At 40.5% G+C, this 19769-nt stretch overlaps 1 protein-coding gene across 1 annotated transcript; it reads left to right on the plus strand.

Annotated features, from left to right (window-relative positions):
* Positions 1-795: 795 nt before the first annotated feature.
* On the plus strand, positions 796-19033 carry fam110d (family with sequence similarity 110 member D). The gene is made up of 2 exons (XM_053611762.1): positions 796-2462; positions 15955-19033. Exon 2 carries the CDS (start codon positions 16600-16602, stop codon positions 17860-17862), a length of 1263 nt encoding a protein of 420 aa, XP_053467737.1. The 5' UTR covers positions 796-2462; positions 15955-16599; the 3' UTR covers positions 17863-19033.
* The last annotated feature ends 736 nt before the right edge of the window (positions 19034-19769 follow it).

The following is a 19769-nucleotide window of genomic DNA, read 5'->3' on the forward strand; positions in this document are numbered from 1 at the left end:
TTTTGTTTATTTTCGCTCTGCTAGCGGAGAAGAAGCTACACTCACTTTATAGCATGTCGGATAGCTGGCTAGCTAGCTCACATTGATTTGTATCGATTTGTATTGATGTATCATTTACCATGGCCGCAAATGATGTCACTCAAACTACTGTAGTAACTGTTTCGAACTAGGAAGTGGAATTTTATCTATATATAAGTACTCTTGGAATGCTGATCAACCAATCAAATTAGTGGACCAGAACTAACTGTTGTATAATGTTCGTTACAGAAGTTAGATACTGTTAAGACTTATGTTAGAGACAATCGTGTCTCTTTTTTCTGTCTTGCGAAGTTAATAAGAAACTGAAACTAGACAGTCTTACGAAGCACTGACACTAGAGATTGCTACAGAGAAAACGTCACCATATCGACGATTATACATTCTTCTTTGTTAAATAACATTTTTTAATTGATTGAACTTTCTGTGTAGGTTATGTACAGCATCATACAAGTCTCTGTGAATTATTTGCTACTACAGAAGCGATAATGTATCAGAACGATCGCATTAACGTAAATCTCTGGCGCTGATGTTCAACTCCTTTTGAGCAATCAGATTCAAAGAATTCAAAAGCACTATGGTATAAGTGGATGATAGTATAGTTACACTTTGAAATGTATTTGATTTATTACAGTCCATTAATCATTCACAGGAAGTCTTATCAACACTGTTTGTTGCTCGATCTCACTGCAGCCTTGCATTTTTCATCTAACCAGGTGGTCTGCTTTATTTCGTAAAGCTGTCTGGCACTTCTGTTGCCGTTTTCCTCGCGATTGTGATCGTAGCACCATGGCTCCCTGGCACCATGTGTGGATTTCCTCACCTGCTGCTCGAGGGGTTCTGGAGGTAGAACCGACGGTTTACAGGATGTCAGGTCTCCCAGGGGAATCCCAGACGTACGTGGCGTCAAGCTCACAGCCTCCTCGTTACAGTTTACACGGTGGCCTACAGGAAGTCTGGGCTTTTGAGTCCCCAGGGTTCTGTGTAAGGGTCAGTAGGATCAGGGTCAAAGGATACCAGGTTTCTGCTTACAGATGTGTCGTAGAGATCAGTGCTACTAGAATGCAAAAAAATAGACGAGACAAATCGACATGTACATTATTGATTTCATATGTAAAGCAGGTTTGGAAAAAGAACTGTTATGGTTTGTGGTGTTCATAGCATCTAAGACTCTGGAAGAAATGAGGTGTATTTAGCTATCGTTACATGTAATAACGCCATAAACTCGGTGTGTGTGCACGCCTGTCAAAATGACAAGACAGAGAATGAGAAACAGGTGGGGGAAACAAACTGACCCCCTCTCCATTTGCAGGTTGACATGCTGATCTATCTTTACAGTGGGAGTAAAGAGGGGGAGGAAGGAGGTGCGTTCCCTCTCTTTCTCGCTGTCTGCCATGATTCTCGGCCCAATTTGACCGCCATGGCACTGCTACGTGTTTAGATTGAAATCAATCAGACCTCTCTGATTGAGAGGAACAATCCAAGATTTCATTTATGATCTGGATTCAAATAGGGTCCTAACGTTTTATCACTAGCAAAAAACAACAACAAGCTGTATAAACCTCGCTAGCCTGTGCGTACAGGATTTCGTGGGTTTTTTTTTTATTATTATTGTCGCGGCCAAAAATGCGTGAAGTGAAGAGAAGATGACGAGGAACTTGTTTCAACACCATGAATGACCTTTTTTCCTCAGGTGATGAATCAGAGACTCAATTTTGGAGACTTTAAAAAGCTAGAACTTTACTTCATGTTGAAATAAACGCAAAAGAGGAACAGACAATGGATATAGTATATAGTTTTCAGAACTCTATAGCCTATAATCAGTCCGTTCCAGGACTTTGCGATTTTGCGATCGCAGAAATGAACGCAATATCAAGCAAACTCCGCAATATTCGGAGGAGCTCGCAACTTTCCACAGATTTGGGCCAAGACGTGTCATGTGACATCATCATCCAGCCAAAGCCCTCTTCGATTTATTTATTTATTTATTGTTTTGTACAAAGCCAATGTTTTGAATATAGATCATGTACTCACATAAGCCTCAGTGTGTGGTAACTTTTTTTTTTTTTTTTTTAATCTCACAAATACGATAACATCTTTAGCCCAAGTGTAGCTTGAGTGAATTGTGATTTTAAATAAAGCCCGCTCAATGTAATCCTGCTCACTTTCTACCTGCCTCCTCCTCCTCCTCCTCCTCGCGGCGGTGGGACGGTCCGGCCCCGCAGCGATAAGCGCTCTACTGCGCATGCGCGCCGACAGCTACAGTCGGGCGCGCGCACAGAGCCGCAGCACAGTGTGAAGTTTGTCAGCTCGCGCTGCGGAGGGACTGAAAGATCACTGCTGTTTATGCTGGGGTTTTGTTTTTGTTTTTGTTTTTGTTTTGGAAAACGGACAACATATATAAAGGAGTACGGAAAGGAAATAAGGTGAGGGTTTGATTTCTGATCTGACTGTCATGCTTTAATACGGATAACATTTATGAGAGATAAATGGTAATAAACTGCTCTCATTCAGTCCATTAAATGACTGAGTTATTTACAACAAACATAATCAGTTAAAATTGCTCTCTTCACTAGATTAGATTTCAGTCCTTTATGAAATTGCAAGTAATTAAATAAATAAATAAATAAAATCCTTCATGTTTGTGAAGCATAAAAAATATTTCAGGTTGTAAAGGATGTGGATGGGACATGTGGCTTTGTGGAAACTTGTAGGTTGAGGGGTGTGTGTGTGTGTGTGTGTGTGTGTGTGTGTGTACAATTTGTCAGTGAAAAAAATATTATTTATTTGTAACTAGCGTATATTAATTAGAATTGTATTTATTTACTGCTTATTTATTTGTCATATAAAGGTTTTTTTTAAAATTTTTTATTAATAAATGAATAATCATTATTTTATTATTTAGGGTGTGTATATATGTTCACTGATGCATGTTTGGTTCATTGTCCTATTTTATATTTATAAATCTTGCATCCAGTGCATAAATGTGTGCAGAAATGTGTGTGTGTGTGTGTGTGTGTGTGTATATATATATATATATATATATATATATATATATATATATATATATATATATATATATAAATTTAGTATGAAAAATTTTGGAAGACATTTTGCTAAAATTTATTACTTTCTCCTACGTATGGAAACCTTTGGGACACCCTCTGTGTGTGTGTGTGTGTGTGTGTGTGTATATATAGTGCATAATAACGCCAGCACAGAGAAACTTCATTGTCTGTGCACTCGGGATGAAGTCTATCCCTTTCAGAAGGAAGCACAACAATAAATGTCTTCTTATTTTTGGACATGAAGTGTCGAGAACTCATCATTCTATTCACCGGATGAGATTTCCATTTTATAAAAAGGAAATGTTTGCTGTGTACTAAGAATAGACGATCACGATAAGAGTGGCAGACCTCGATGATTACAGTTTGCTGTGGAATATTTCATTTGGGTTGTTTATAGCGTATACACCTGTCCACTTATTGGTCATCTGAGACTGATTGACTGGTTGAACTGTAGCTGACAGAGCATAGTGTTAACACGAAAGCATTCAATTAGCAAATACCTCGGTAGTTTTATAGGTTAATTATATAGGACTAAACAGAAACAACATGAAAAATAAATACAATAAGATGAGTGGTAGGTTGATGAGGCCTGAAGGGAAATCTTCTTGCGGAATTATTTTTAAGGATGGAGCATGTTAGAAGTTGCCTAACTCTATGGAGAAAAGTGTTCCAACTTCAAGGATCCTCTCTAGAGAAAGCCTAATGCCTAAAGCTAGAGAGTTTAGGATGAATAGTAAACAAGTGGAGGATCTGAGGGTTTGTTCAAACTGGTACGGAAGATCAGAGAGATAAGAAGGAGCGAGATTATTGAAGAAGAGAGGAATTTTTAAGTGAACGTTTTGAACATTCTGGTTTCTAGATTTGGAGATGATGATATTGAAACCCTCACAACAGTGCTGTTTGTTAAGGATTTGTCTAGAGCTGGATGTGATCTTCAGTTTGACATGCATGCCATGGAATATTGTCTTTGACGGTCATCAATGTTGACACCATTCTTCCCTAATTTGAAGATGTTGATTAAGTGATCAATTAAACTTAGTTCCTGATTGAATGATGGAGCGAATTGAGTGATGTGTTACGCTGACATAGATTCATTCTGCAGAGACTCGCGTGTATTTACTCTTAAGATTTACACTCCTCATCAAAACTGCTGCTGTAACCATCAAGACCGCTCATACCGAACACTTTTTTCAATACTCTTCGTAAATTTTGACTTTATAGTTTACAGTTCAAGAGGATAGATTTGAAATCCAGCACGACTGTCGCCTTTGGATTGCTCGTTAGGGATCTAAATCTACATACAGATTTCTGTAAACGCTGCTCTGTGACCAATTTTGTGCGATTGCAATTTCGCCGATTCAAGAAGTAGTTTTCCGTTCAAAAAAAAAAAAGCACAAAAAAATCTCTTATTTTGAACAAAGCCGCATCAAAATCCTGTACAGGCTGGCTATTGGTAAACGCACTATAGAAATAAAACTGAATTGAACTGAAGATCTCACATCAGTGTAATAGAACATTTTATAATGTATACAAAATATCCAGGGTTTGCTTCTAATATCTAATGGAGCGTCAATCATTTAGCAAAATTCAAACCTCAACGAAATTTCGAATGGCTCCGCCCATTCCACTTCATCCAACCAGTATCCAACGTTTTACTTACACACTTCATTTTCCCGTCGTTCTAACACATCATCTGGCTACCCATAATGCACTGTATCTTCCTGAATTTTTCACCATGAACATTCCACTCCTACTAAAGTACTATCCGGCATCCCACCACTTCATTTCTTTGCTGGTTTTTATACATAAACAATTTAAGACACTATAAAATATGACTGCAGATGCCACGGATTACATCTCCGCACAAAATTTACAGTTTAGTTTTTAATAATCAAGCCTCTGTGTTTAAACACCGAGTTGATTTATGGAGATAGCCGGACTTCAGGGTCCATTAACCTCAAGTGCTCTAGAGTTGATAATGGAACGAATGCCAGCAGACTGAAACATCTTTTCTTTAGCAGCCAGCCAGCAGATCATATCCTGGACAGAAGGAAATAGCTCTTCTTCAAAGCATCATACGCGGATATTACATTTTTCATATGACAATAATTTGCATGGGCTTTTGTAAACCCAAATTCCTGGATTGAAAAAATGTCTGTGATACAGCACATGGATGAAATAATCAGCAATTCATCACATTTATGAGAATTATTACAAGTATTTTTAACAAGATATATGACTCAAAAATAGGCCGTGTTAAACTATAGTGTTTGTGTTTATAATACTCTATGGAATATTGTTCCAGAGTTCAGAAGGGATATTAGTGATATAACTTCTGCTACCGTCTGAGGGATCTCTGCTGAGCAGTATTATGTAATGGAAGTCTCCGAAAAGGACACATTCAGTGTTCCTTCAAAATTTGTCCAAAATAAGAAGGATGTTTATTTACTGTCTCCAGTGTCAGCACTAATGATCAGTACGTTTTCCACTACAGGAAAATCTTCAAGACTTTTCTCTTATTAACTTCATGAGAGAAAAAAAAAAAAAAACAGTTTATAACTGCTATTGGTTAGTACGTTTGCCTCACACGTTCAGGGTCGGGGGTTCGATTCCCACCACGTCCCCGTGTGTGCGGAGTTTGCATGTACTCCCCATGCTCTGGGGGTTTCTTCCGGGTACTCCGGTTTCCTCCCCCAGTCCAAAGACATGCACGGTAGGCTGATTGGCGTGTCCAAAGTGTCCGTAGTGTATGAATGGGTGTGTGAATGTGTATGAGATTGTGTGCCCTGCGATGGATTGGATTGGCACCCTGTCCAGGGTGTACCCCACCTTGTGTCCCATGCTCCCTGGGATAGGCTCCAGGTTCCCCGTAACCCTATAGGATAAGTGGTATAGAAAAATGGATGGATGGATGGATAGATGGAAATACTATAACATAAGTGTCAATAGGAACTATTTTGTTTTGTGGACGCAACATTGAATTTAATTATGAAGGGATTAAAAGTATGACTTGTCATTCATTAATACATTTACATTTGTAAATTGTTGCGGTATAAGTGATAAAACACTTCAGAACATTCTATGTTTAGAAAAACAACAACATCAGGGTGGTGCAAGTAACTCCGCGTCGTGTCGGGCGGTATCACACGACCCTGTCGTTGATTATTTTCCGATAACAGCACATCCTTATACAAACGTTAAACCGAGTAAGACTCTCGACTCTCACAGGGTCGAAGGAGTATTTTAGTCACGTGCAGTCTAAACAATCTGATACTTAGACCAAACTGAAGAATTTTACCTGTCCTCAAACCACTGAAGAGTTCCTGCCCGTGCGGGTGTATTATCCTCTCTCACTCAACCAGGATAAACGTTAACCCTGTGTTATCTGTGTGTTATTTTCATCCAGATCATCTTAAACTGCAGAACTGACATGCTGTAAATCTTTTATCAAACACTCGTTTACAGAGCTGTGGACCATTTGCAGACTGGGTCATTTTAATGGGAACGCTTTACCTTAAGGTTACTTACTGTGTTATTTAACATTAGCACGCGATACACGTTTGTAATGTAATCAGAGTAACAAAGTAAGTTAACATGTCTTCTTTGACGTTTGCTTAGATATTTAATTAAATAGACCTGCAATGACTACTGTTTATTCAAACCGTGAAATAAATGAGCAAAAATGTCATTACAACGTTACGTAAGTAAATGTTGATAAATTCTTGAGCGTGTGTCTCTTTGTGTAAATATTAAAACTTGCTCAATATTAAAACTCTCATTAAGGCCATTTGATGGTACGAGTATGGGTTCATGCTGGTGTCTATGATTTGACTTCTTTCTAAATAAATAGATAGATCGATAAATAAATAAATGGATAAGCACACATTAACGACACAAATACGCAATATGCGAATACAGATCAAAAATTAACACCAAATGAAAACAAATAATGCATTTCTTTGAAAACAAATAAACAAGCCACATAATAAACCAGTCGTTCCAGGATTTTGCGGTCGTAGAAATGAACGAAAAATCAAGCAAACTCCACAATATTCAAAAGATCTTGCGATTTTTTTTTTTTTTTAATTACCGCAGATTTCCCGCAGATTTGGGCCGGCCGTGTCACGTGACGTCATCACGACGCAAATTCAAATGAATAAAAGTGTTAGTTTGTTACAGTTACTTATGGTGTTGTCGTGGTACCGTAACGCTATCTAATGTGTTGAATAATGTCTGCTAACGAAATTTTAATTTAAAGCGTATCTTCTGTATGTTTGCATAATATTCTACTATATTTTTTAGATTTGATATTTTATTTTATTCATCCCAGCGTCTGTTGTTTGAAGTCTCTGTATATAAACCGTTCTGCAAGCCAGATTTCCCAGGTGGAGAGTACACTACTGATCTGAACAATAACTCAAAGTCAGTGTTTAAAGGCTGAGCAGTAAACGTGTTTTTGCCTAGTGACGTGCGTTTCATCCAAATTATAACCTCAAACGAGTTAAGCACGCTCTTTACGATGCGCGTAAACCTCTTCAGACGAGCCCAATTAAGCAGATGTGAACACCTTTTTTTAACTCTGTAGTAAGAGGAGGAGAAGCCCAGCGGCTCGAGCGGAGTCCTGCCAAGTCACTTCCTCCATCTGAAGTGTTGACAGCAAGCGTGACATCATCGAGACAGCAAGAGCTGCAACACAGGCGGGCTGTCTCGGGCTTGTCTTGTTAACCCAAATACAGATGTGATTAGCGGTGGCTAGGGCTTCTGTAGTTTCCTCTCCTTTCTTATCACTATATCACTTGAACTTTAGCTTTTTTTTTTTGGTGCTTGTAAGAATATTAGCATTTTTTATTTTATTTTTTTTTTGGGTGATGGCAGTATGCCTGGTGGAGAAGAATTGTGGGAATATAAGTCGCTACATGCTCCCAAACTGTCACGAGGCCTGAGCTGACCTTCTGTAATACAATACTTTCGCATTCTTCATGAGCCACATTAGCATTTTTCTCAGGAAGTTCGATCACTTCTAGCACAGCCTGCATGACTGCTTGACTCCCTATAGACTGTCACAAGGCCTGAGGTGACCTAACATTCGAATGCTAAGCCACGTGTCCGCTCATTCCCCTCGTCCCCGTAGCTCTTGCAAAGCACTCGCCACCTGTCTTTTACTCTCGCCGTATCTCTCCCGCTAGACCTGACCACTGACCACATCATTCTGGACTACAAGGAAAACTCAGAGCCCACAGACATTTTTTATGGCACACAAAGCACCAGCTGTTCTTGTTTATCTTTCTTTTTTTTCTCATGAACTTTATAAACGGACGCGTTGCCTTCCTTTTTCTCGACAAGCTCGATCTTGTAAACAGTCATTTCCCGCAACAGGTCTGCTCTGTATTTGTACGCGCAACGTCTGTAACCATGGGCCCGTCATAAAGCCCCCCACTTACACCTGTTTCTAATTAGAGGGTAAGGGGTCCGGGCTTTTCCTAATGACATCAGTTCTGTAGGTAAAAGTTACAGGGGTCTGTGAGAGTCGTGGTGTAGGTCGTCGCACACTAGACAGCTGTTTGCACACAACTGTAAAGGAGGATGATGTGAAAATACCTCGATTCGACCCAAGTTGTGAGGATTATAAATCATTACAGTATACAGGTATAGAAGAGCAACGTCAAAACGGTACTAAACGTGTTGAAATCAGTATGAGTATATTGTGAATAAGAGTCCTGTGATGAGCATCAGTTTTACCTCTGCCTGTTACAAAGCACTGACAATGGAGACTCCTTCCATAAACATATTGTAACATATTGTGAATATCTCCTCACAGAATACTTCATAAGTCCAATAATTTTATATATATATATATATATATATATATATATATATATATATATATATATATATATATATACATATATATTATACATATATATATATACATATATATATATCTCAACAATTTTTAAATCTGGTTCTATGGAGCATCCACCATACAAGTCAGTGTGTAAGCTGTTACTATGGAAACGATAACACATTAAAACGAACGCAGTAATATAAACCTGTGATTTGTAGCTGCTGCGGTAGAAAATTAATCAACATCTTCTGACATCTTCAGAATTAAGTATTCAACCTCACTGTGGTGTAATCCATCTTATTTTATATATAGATAGACGTCTATTTATGTTTGCTGGTTGCTTTGTCTGGCTGTGTATGTTTATTTGTCTGTCTTCATGTTTGTTGTTTGTTGGGTAGCTATAGCTGAGTTGGGAAGAGAACAACGTGTGTGTGGGTCCCTTTTTCAGGATTGGTGGTGGCGGGGGGTAGGGGTGTTTTGTTGTGGTAGTGGTGGTGGTAGTGCTGGGGTGGGGGTTTGCAAGGTGGGTATACCTGATCCATTATACATGAAACAAAGAGCGAAAGTAGAAATTTGGAAAAGAAGGCAAAGGGTCATTGTCCTCAGTGGGGGAGGAGGTTATGGTGTGTGTGTGTGTATATATATATATATATATATATATAATTGAATATCTTCTCCATCCCAACATCCTTACAATACAAAGCTCATAATTTATTAACTATCCTTATTATAAATAATCAATCCACTACAATCCCTAGTGGTTTAGTCGCAGCTCTGAAGGCGGCTCGTGCGTATTGTCCCTTTCTCCTAATTGTCCCCGTGTGCACCACTTAATGCCACAGACCTGCCAGTTCCGATCAGAGTCAAGACGATCTGAATGTCCCGCGTGACAAATCTTTGTCTCTGTCAGACCTGGAAATTGACAGTCGTTTCCTTATCTTGGATGGGAGGGGGTAGAAAGGGAAGATGAGCCCTACTTCAGTAGCACTTGAGGTTTATGTTTATGACTCATGTCTTGCCTAGCGGCTGATGAAATCGGACAGGCAGCAGGTTCATCTGAGGATCTGCAGCAAAAACACAAGACGAAGGAGAGACAGATCTTGGGCAAGCATGCATAAGAGTGGCTCTTTAATATGGCCGGACGTTTCTAGTGGGAATTAAGCTCATCGTAATCGCATGTGCATGGCCCCAAAGTAACATACATTAACCAGTCCACAGAGACAGCCTAAAGCAAGTTGGGCATAAGTGCATTGCTCAAGGGCATAATGGCAGCCACCGTCAGCTGGGGGTCCAAATTCACAGCTTTGTGTCAACTATAACCTCAGAGTAGATAAAACCCGTAACCCAAAAAAGAGTCCAACCAGAAATGCAAACACAGCCTAATGTAACGCAAAAGCTGCGAAATTTGCATTATAGTAATGGAACCATGCTAATCGGTGGGTGCTAGCTCTTATTTATTACCAGGTGTGAAAAGGTCCTTTGAGTCTTTTGAGAGCTGAGTAATTGAGGCTGCTATGTTGCCACAACGTCTACACTGAGTAGCTAAGCTACGGCATGCGGCACACCCGAATCTGCTACCCTGAAATATCTGCAGTCGACAGCCCGAATGTAATGCGTATAGACAGATTGCACCATATTGCATTTGCCTTAAAGAGAAAATCACTAAGTAGGGCAGAGGGGCTGGAAACAAACACGTTAAAACATGCTCCAGTTTCCAGTGCATGCAGATGAGATAGCTAATGTGGCTAATAATGGTTGTTGTTGCAAAACTGCTTCTCTGGAAAACAGGCTGAGCAGCACAAAGTAGGAAGTAAAAGGATAAGTGATCGGCAAGGAACAATTTCGTGACTTTGTGTGTTGGTGTTTGCTTTCAAATGGAATAAAGGTTACAACTAATACAGCCATCCCTGTAGCACTTGTTTGCTCCCTTGCTGTTAATATAACACTTGGGTTGCACTGCTGTGACCTTAACGCATAGTTGACACAACATATTAACAGTTAGTGAATGCAGTGAAAGCTCCTCATGGCTTCTGGCTGCCTTCTGAGAAACGTATGTGATGTGCTATCAGTGGAGAAAAAGAGAGGCGGGGAAAGTGAGATGTGGTTTGCCTTGGAGTGTTTAAGGAACACGCCTATCTCCAAGAGATATGCGGAAAGCAACTGCTGTTTGTTTTTGTGGATTTCCACCAATGGACACACCAAATGCTGTAAATGCTGATGCCATTTTAGCCCACTATGCCGACATAATACGGAGGACTTTCAGGTTGATGTAGATCAGATAACTTCTTCATGAAAACGTCCATGAAATCAAACCATGACTTCAAGTCAGTGTGTTCTCAATCACCAGCATGTCATTGTAGGAGCTATAAAACAGTTAACTTTTAAATCTTTTAAAACACTATACAGTGCCCTCCACTAATATTGGCACCCTTGGTAAATATGAGCAAAGAGAAAAAATGTCTTTATTGTTTAATCTTTTGTTGAAAAAAAAAAATTCACAAAAATACTCTGCTCTCATGGCTCTCAAAAACAATTGCAAACACAACACAAGTTTATCAAAAATATATATATATCTTTGTTAAATATAGGTGTGCAACAATTATTGACACCCCTATAAATTCACATGCATCTCAATTACACATTAATCAGATTTTGGCAGATAATGGAGCTGTATTTGCTTAACATTACTTAAACAAGATTTCTAACAAATCCAGTCCTCACTTGGCTGGAACACATTAGTACCTCATCTTAATAATTGACACTTGACCTTAGATAGTTGGAGCTCTAGCACTGATCCTGTAATCTGGCTACTTAATCCTGACCTGAGACCATTTGAAACCCATCGCCCATTAAAGTGACATACACCAAAAGGGATGTGTCCATCTTTTTTTCTTTTCTTTTTTTTTAAGCAATTTTTTTTAATACTTCCGAATTTGAAGTGCAGTTGTTTTAATATTAGAAAGTTGGAAGAGGTAGACAAAACATAGTTACTGGACTTTTTGACCCATTTTTCAAATGCAGGTTCTTCACATCGTTATTTTTTGAAGGAGAGTTCTGACCAAATTAGCAACAACAAATTTCCATGATTGAGTCAGAGGGTGTTATAAACTACTCTTAAGTGTTTTCCTTGTGCTAACACATTTGATTTTACCATCAACAGCTAATTAACAAGTCCATCGTGAGCTCAATGAACAATGTTCACACATTGCCCATTAGAACAAGAACCTGTAGACCAGACCTTCTCTGTTCACGCGAAAGATTCCAGTGTCATACCTTTTCCTGCATATTTTTTTTCCCCGAGCCCTTGGTATTTCATTCATCACTCATAAGGCAGTAGGTCGAGGGCTTAACATTCCAGTATAAACTCACAGGTGTAGCTTAATTCCCATGGATCTGGATTAAGGGCACCTCTGAGATTTATGTACTGGTAAAAATGCTAGAACCTTCTTCAGGCAAGTCTGAAGCTCAGCGTGGATTATGGTGTGGTTAATAGAATGAAGAGAGAAGAGAACATTAGCGTTTCTTAAAAGCACTGTTAGATTATGCTTTGGCTGAGTTTCCTGCTGAGCCTCTGTGAGTACTTATGAAGTACTGCATCTACGTGACACATTGTGCGTTAGCAATAAGTGTGAAGTAATGGGCCAAAGCACTCAGGCAGTGTCAAAACAAAACGTCATTTTGTAGATAAAGTGGACTGTATCTGGTAGTTGCAATACACTTATCTGAGATGATTCCTTATCGCAGTCGTTTTTTATCTTGGGTGCAAGAGTTTGATAAGATTATAGGTCCTAGTCACATGATTTATTCATTCATAAGAGGTTGTGTTTGGCGTTCATCGGCCACGCAAAATTGCACGAGCGAGCCGATGACTCAGAGGTGGCCTTTTGTCCGAGAAATAGGTTAGGGCACTCCACACTTGGAACAATGCAGGTTAAAAAGCTGCTCAATGCCCGGTTCTGGACCCCGAACTGCCCCATCTGCCTCGTGTCTGCTTTAGCCGCCCTCCTATAGCTCTGCTGAGCATTAGTCATTGCTGAATAACAAAAGCAAAGGTGCATTCAGTCAGTTAAGTGGACTCCGTTTGAGCGGTGGGGGGTTGAGAGGGATTTAAAGCGCTCCTTGTGACCTTCCCGTGATCCAAACTTCAATATATCAATGGCTTAATGGTACACAATGGTGTGGAGGATGTACGCCACCAGTGGTTTTGTCTTGAGAGGAACGTTTCCCTGGCCTGACATTTATTATCATGTTTGGCTCTTTTACTTTGTCCTAATGAGGCACTGCACCCTGGTTTCTCCCTTATCTTGAGGGCCAGAGGAGTCTATTGTATAGACCTATCAATAATGCAGGACTGTCTGGGTTTCAAGGGTTGTTTTCTTTGCTTTGCTCTGGATCCTGTTCCAGTTCAGGACTGGCAGGGCTCGCATGGCCCATTAACGCCTAAACAAAGCAAACATTCATTTTAGAATATTCATAGAGGATTTAATTGATTGCATCACCTGATCATTACTATATCGCTAGTATGGAATTGAAACCATGGGGAAGTTGATTAGTCACTAATCTAATCATGGTAATGGGTCAATGTCATGGAGTGTCTGAATAAAAATCCGAGCCGAAGGGTGGGACGAGGCAGATGTTTCCGAGAGAGCAGAGAAGACACCATCGTACACCAGTTCTACGACTTCATTTGGTCAGATAAACCTGATCAAGAAGGTATATACCATACTCTTGCCTTGCTTCAGATTTAGGTTGCATTGATTAGCAGCACTTGGTTTGATTTTTCATTTCTTTTCCTTTTTTTTTTTTTTTTTTACAGTTAGTGGTCAGGTAGCTTGTTTGGTAATTTGTTAAACTGCTCAGGATTTGTAAAGGACCTTGTTGTACCTCTCATTTCTTGGTCAATATTTTGTTTCCCATGTGCAAGATGGTCCCCAGATTGGTCTGCAAGCCTGGTACAGCATGACACTGCACATCTGGTTTTCTTTTAAGCATGTGTAGTGCCTTGTCCAGACTTCCCTGCAGATGTCCAGGCTTCTACTCGGGTTCCGGTTGGAAGGATGGAAACACAGGCATGAAAGCCAGGAGAGATGAGAAGGAACTGGAACAGTGGGGGTTAATTACAAGCTCCTGAGAGAGAACCAGTACCTGGCTGAGTAAAGGAAAGGGCCTGCTGGTATTTCCCAGACGGTCTTTGTCTCAAAGGCAAGATCACAAGGAAAGGGGAACGGCCATAATTTGCTTCATTAGTGTTTAAAGAATACTTATCCTTAGGGAGTTCAAGTGTTAATAATGATTAAAGGTTAGCAGGCGCTCGCTAGAAATGTGATCATACTAGCTCGTTTCTACTAGCCTGAATTTCTTAGCCATTTTACCCCAGAACCATATTTTAGCAACTGATTTGTCCATTTGTTTCAGTTTGAAAAGATCTTGTATGGCTAAACTAGCAGTGCCTATTATTTACAAACTGGCCTACCTCCTTTTATGTGGCATGATTTGCTTCCTGAATAGTAGTAGTAACACAAGTTTTAAACCCAGTAGTGTCACATCTTCAAGCAGTTATCTTGCAGATCTAGTAAACGCAGAAGTTGTGTTTTAATTCGACTCATTGCTTCACTATTAAGAGTTTATGTGTCCTAGTGCCTAAATAATAGCTATGCAAATTTGGAAAAATCAGTGACATCAGGGTAATGAATATATTAGCATTAAAGATGTTTTCTTTAATGAACGCTTTTCCCTGCTAGCTTTAAAAGTTAAATGTGTTTGAGAAGTAGTTGCGGTGAGATAGTAAACATGGAACAGAATTAAAAAGACTTGTAAACTCTTTCATACGGTTAAAAAATGGAAAAAAATTAACGGAGGAGTGTGTGATAAATTGGAATCCTGCTCAACTATCATGGATACTTCTCAGTATCTCCGCCTGTCTTGATCCAGGCTCCTGTTTTTGTTCCACACCTGTTCTGAATTCTTTCCCAAACAATAGCTGCTTTCCCAACCTCCCTGACATCTGGGAATGACACAGTCCTCGCTTTGGGCTGATTTATGGCAGGAGGCTGTGGAGGAGGCTTTGGGAATGAGGGCCTGGTGTACTTACTCTTTGGAGCAAGGTGTACAATATGAAAAATAGGCGGGTCATGATTCAAATGCATGAGGGCGCAGTTTTTAATGACAGACTGGAGATTCTCCTGCCATACTTAATAAGTGGATTTTCCAACAAAGGCAGGTCTGAATTTTAGTGTCAGTACAAAGCTGACTGTGCAGTATACATATTGTTTTAGTGCGAGCGCTTCAAACAACAGAGCTGGGAAGTCAGATCATTTCCGCACTTGTTACTTTTAACTGGGTCAGTCAGCTCTTTCCGGGCCTGCAGGCTATATATTGTTTTTTGTTGTTGTTGCAACAGCTCACCATATGACAGAAGAGGATACACTAAAATAGCACTTTGATGTGTCATGTTTTGAATGATGCTGTTTGACGTTGGCACGTCCTCAAACAGCCGACGGGTCTGGAGTAATTCCACTCGAGAAAGGTTGAGATATGAGAGTAGATAAGAGACTAGACACGTGCCAGTCACCTGTATTTTCTTTTTTTGGTTTGTTTGTTTTTTACTTTAATAGAGCTGAGATTTATCCTGTTGTGTCTGGGATCTAAATGTAACAAGATGTACATTGTATAAATTCTGTGCCTGGTGTTCAGGATGAATGCTTGCAGAGAAATATGTAATTATGTTAAACTCAACAATCATTACACTCACAGTGGTTGTGTATTAGATTTATGAGTTGTAGTCTCTGTGAAATCCTCACCGATTCATGCATAATATACGAGTAAAGCACTCAAGAGTTGTTTAAATTGTGAGCGTGGTTTATTCAGAGAAGATGTGAAGCTCTGCGTTCAATGCATGGTCCGGATATGTCTCTCTGTCTGCCGATGCGCATTTCATGCCAGACTTGCTCGAAAGACGTTTCACCTTCTGACCAGTCTCTCATTCTCTACCTTTTGTTTTCACAGGGTTCCTGCTTAGTTTAAAAGGAAAAGAGGCAACACGTCCATCCATCCATCCATCCATCCATCCAAGTGTCGCAGTGCCAGTCACAGCACTGACTCTGGAGGACAAAAGTCTCAACCCAAGGACGCCAAGACAGCTATCAAAAAGCAAACAACCACGTGCATTGTGTTTCTTCCTCTTGATGACCTTCTCAAAAGTAAACTCTCTGAAGGTTGGAGGACTCTGAAAGAGAGGGCTGGTGGAGGGGAGAAGAAAGCAAAGGCATATTTGGAGTTAAAGGCATATTGGGACTTCTATTTCTGCTTCTCTGTGGTAAGGGGAACGTCTCATTTGGGATTGCAGTTGGAAAGAGGAAAAGAGATTTGCTCTTGGCCTTCCCATTGAGTGGCTGTATAAATACTGCATATAGATCAATTTGTTCTTGTTCCAAAAGAGTTCAATCTAGAGACTAAGTATAGCAAAAGCTGCTGAAACCTGTGTCACATGGATATTCTTGATATTTACACTTAGACATTCTGGTGGCAAGTTGGAACCTGGACAGAAATTCTTGCTCAGGACTATCCTGCTGTGAAAAAAGTGACCATCTCATAGGGGACACTGGCACTGGAGGCTTCTGTTCGGATGTTTTTTCCCCAGTAGGGAGGTAAATGATGAAGCCCTTAACACCAGTTGGCTCACCCTCGCCCCTGCGCCTTCTTAACAAGGGCCCGGATTACCTACGTAGGCAGATAGACAGTGGAAATAGGGGCAACTCTGTTAGTGCTGTGGAGCGGTTAGAGGCAGACAAGGCCAAATATGTCAAGAGTCAGCAGGTCATCAATACCAAGCAAGAACCTGTGCTAGTTCCTTGTGCGACACCTCCACCCCCGTTACGCCGTAACTTCACCGCACCAACACCCTCGACACCTGTTCTGCCTCGACGCCCACCACTCAGTCCATGCCCTCTCTCACCCCACAACAACAATGAGGATGATTCCAGGAAGGAGAACCTCAGAGCTCTGTATCTTGATGTAGAGAAGCAAAACCAAAATAACTCCAGTAGGTCACCTCTGCCATTTCCAAGGAGCCCAAATGGCACCCCGTTGGTGGCGCCGCACAGTGCCCCCATGATGAGACGTAGCATTGGGAAGCGCATGCTCCGGCCTGATTCCTTGGTCATCTATAGGCAGAAGAAAGAGTGTAAGAGTCCGATAGGAAATGGCGACGGAAACACAAGCACCGAGATGAAGGGCTATAGCTTTGTACGCCGGCTCTTCCAAGGTTCTATGCGAGAGAAGAATAGCAGGAATGAAGATAAGTTGACAATCAGTGAAGAGAAGTGTTCATCACGGGATGGAGACTCACGTATGTCGTGGTCTATTGACCGGGACACTGTAGATGGTGGGAATGGGACAAGCCGATCCAGTAGGACTGAATCAAACAATGGCAATAGCAGCTTCCAGGAGCCTTGTATTTCCTTTGGAATGACAAGTTCCCTGAGAAATAGCATGGGTAAAGGGAATGAGAATTATATGGACCCTTGGAAACCAGTGAGGCCACTCCAGCGATCTAAATCAGACCTTCGACTTTGTTCATCACTAGCGTTGTCTGAACAGGAGCGGTTCTTTGACTTCTGTGGTCTTGACTGGGACTTGGTGGATCGGCTTGGGCCTGAGAACTTCCCATCAGGTGCCAGCTCGATTGACACTCTCTCACTGGTTCTGAGGAGTGTCGGGGGACTGGAAGGTGGCTCTGAGCCCAGCGAGTTTTCTCGCCACTCAGGAGAGGGCCTCTTCCAGGAGGAAGTGGCTGAGCAGGTACCTTCTGCCGTGTCCATCATCGAGAGGAATGCCCGAGTTATAAAGTGGCTTTATGGCTGTAAGAATGCAGCAACTGAAGAACCCAAAGGTCCCAAAGAGTCAACTGTATAGCCACAAATCAAGACAAACCTCAAGACTCTTGGACTAAGTACCACGTTGGCTGTTACACATTTGAAGAGCTACTATATTTATTTCAATGGGAATATATGCGTATGAGAGAACAGCATGATACAAGGCACATCATTTTCTTACATTTGTTCGAGAAGAAGCTGGAACAATAAGACTGTTTTTCAATTTCCTGTCTGTAATTTGGTGATTTGGTGAGTTTCCCCATCCTCACAGTGGTCCCAGTCTCTCTGTAAATAAGTAATACTTGTATGTCCTGTTCATTTTGTTGTTGGAGAACAACAGCACTGTGTGCTCAAGTACATCTCAATAGATGAATAATTAAAAATGGAAAACCACTAAGCTCTCCCTGTACTGGGGATCTAATGTGTGAGTGTGAAGTGAACCGTGCATACCTCTAGTTTGTTTTGCTTTTTTTTCCCCATTAAACACAGGCGTTGGAACAAACACACAACAGACCCGTGTTAATGCACTAATGCACTGAATTGGGTGTAGGTGGGGTAAAACTTATTTTAGCTTGTGCAAACAACTTTGGTCCCCAAATATAAACTAAGCATCGATTAAGTAGTTTTGTTTCACAAAAAAAGTCATATTTGGCACACACTTATGAGTCCATTTTAATCCCAGTTATTTCGAAATTGCCATGACAATCCCATTTGTTGTATTACTAAAAGCAAATGAAGCTGTTATTTCCAACCACAAGTAGTACACAGACACTTGCTTTAGCGAAATTGACAAATTAGCATCAGTAACAGAACTGACCTTATGACCACACGCCCAATACTGAACCAGATTTCTCATGGCCAATGAGGCAGATTCATCACAATGAAGCTGTTCGGCCTGTCAGCCAGAGGACTGGGGTCATTTTTAGAAATGTTGGTGAAAAATGAATCTGAGGTCTTCTGTGGAATTTCAGGGTTACAGGGTTCATTTAAAGAGTGGTGGCTAGGCGGAGCTACACTAATTCAGACATTTCACCTGCAGCATGACGCCCAAATAAATCCAAGTGCACAAGCTGTTTCCTGATCTCTCTCTCTCTTGCATGTTTACAGACCAAGTTGATTTTTTTTTTCCTATCCAGAAGAGATTTAGACTATATTTACAAAGGTTTATAATTCATGCAGGCAATGAAAATAAAGTTGTATTTTTTATTTTATTTTTATTTGTCTTTAGCGTCTTTATTTCCAAACGACATCAGTAATACAAGGCAGACATTGCACCAAGAAGTTCCGATCCATTACATTTCAACTGTAAATCCGGCAACTATGCAGAATCCTAAATCTGCAAAAAAAAAAAAAAGTAACTTATGTCCGCTGGCTGGCTTTTTATTGTTGAAAGAAGAGTCACGGTTGGATTAAAGTGTGCCTTGTCTCTTCCCAACATGCTTCTCGTTTTTCCCCGAGTCTCAAGTGCCTGTTATTGTTTAGGAAATCATAGCATGTAGTGCACTTGAGTCAGACACACCAGGGTCCATTTAAAAGCACCAAAGAGGAGCCAAAAGGTCTCTGTTTTGTCTTGGTGGTCAAGTTACACCCCTCTTTCTTTCCTTTCTATTTTATTTCCATCCTTCCATCTGCTGTGTGTGGATATAACAGCCCTCCTATCAAACACTGCTGTGCAGCATCCTGTTTTGGGTGATTTTTTCCCACAAGTTTCTTTTTCCTTGGTTTTTTTTCTTTCTTTCTTTCTTTCTTGCATCAGCCAATGATTCCGTGAAGGCACAGTGCCTTTTGACAGTTAGTGTTATTCTGGTGATCCATCAAGACAAGACAGTGCGCACATCCAGGTGTGGATTGAATAATGCACTGCCTCATACATAGAGTACCAGGCAAAAGTTAACACACACCTGAAAGACTTTTCGAAATGTTTATGGCTACGCACGAATTTATTTC

The sequence above is a fragment of the Ictalurus furcatus genome, chromosome 23 (genome assembly GCF_023375685.1).
Source record: "Ictalurus furcatus strain D&B chromosome 23, Billie_1.0, whole genome shotgun sequence".
NCBI lineage: Eukaryota > Metazoa > Chordata > Actinopteri > Siluriformes > Ictaluridae > Ictalurus > Ictalurus furcatus.

What these genes read in the sequence shown, in the direction of transcription:
- fam110d (XM_053611762.1), top strand. Translation starts at nt 16,600, where the DNA reads ATGATGAAGCCCTTAACACCAGTTGGCTCACCCTCGCCCCTGCGCCTT.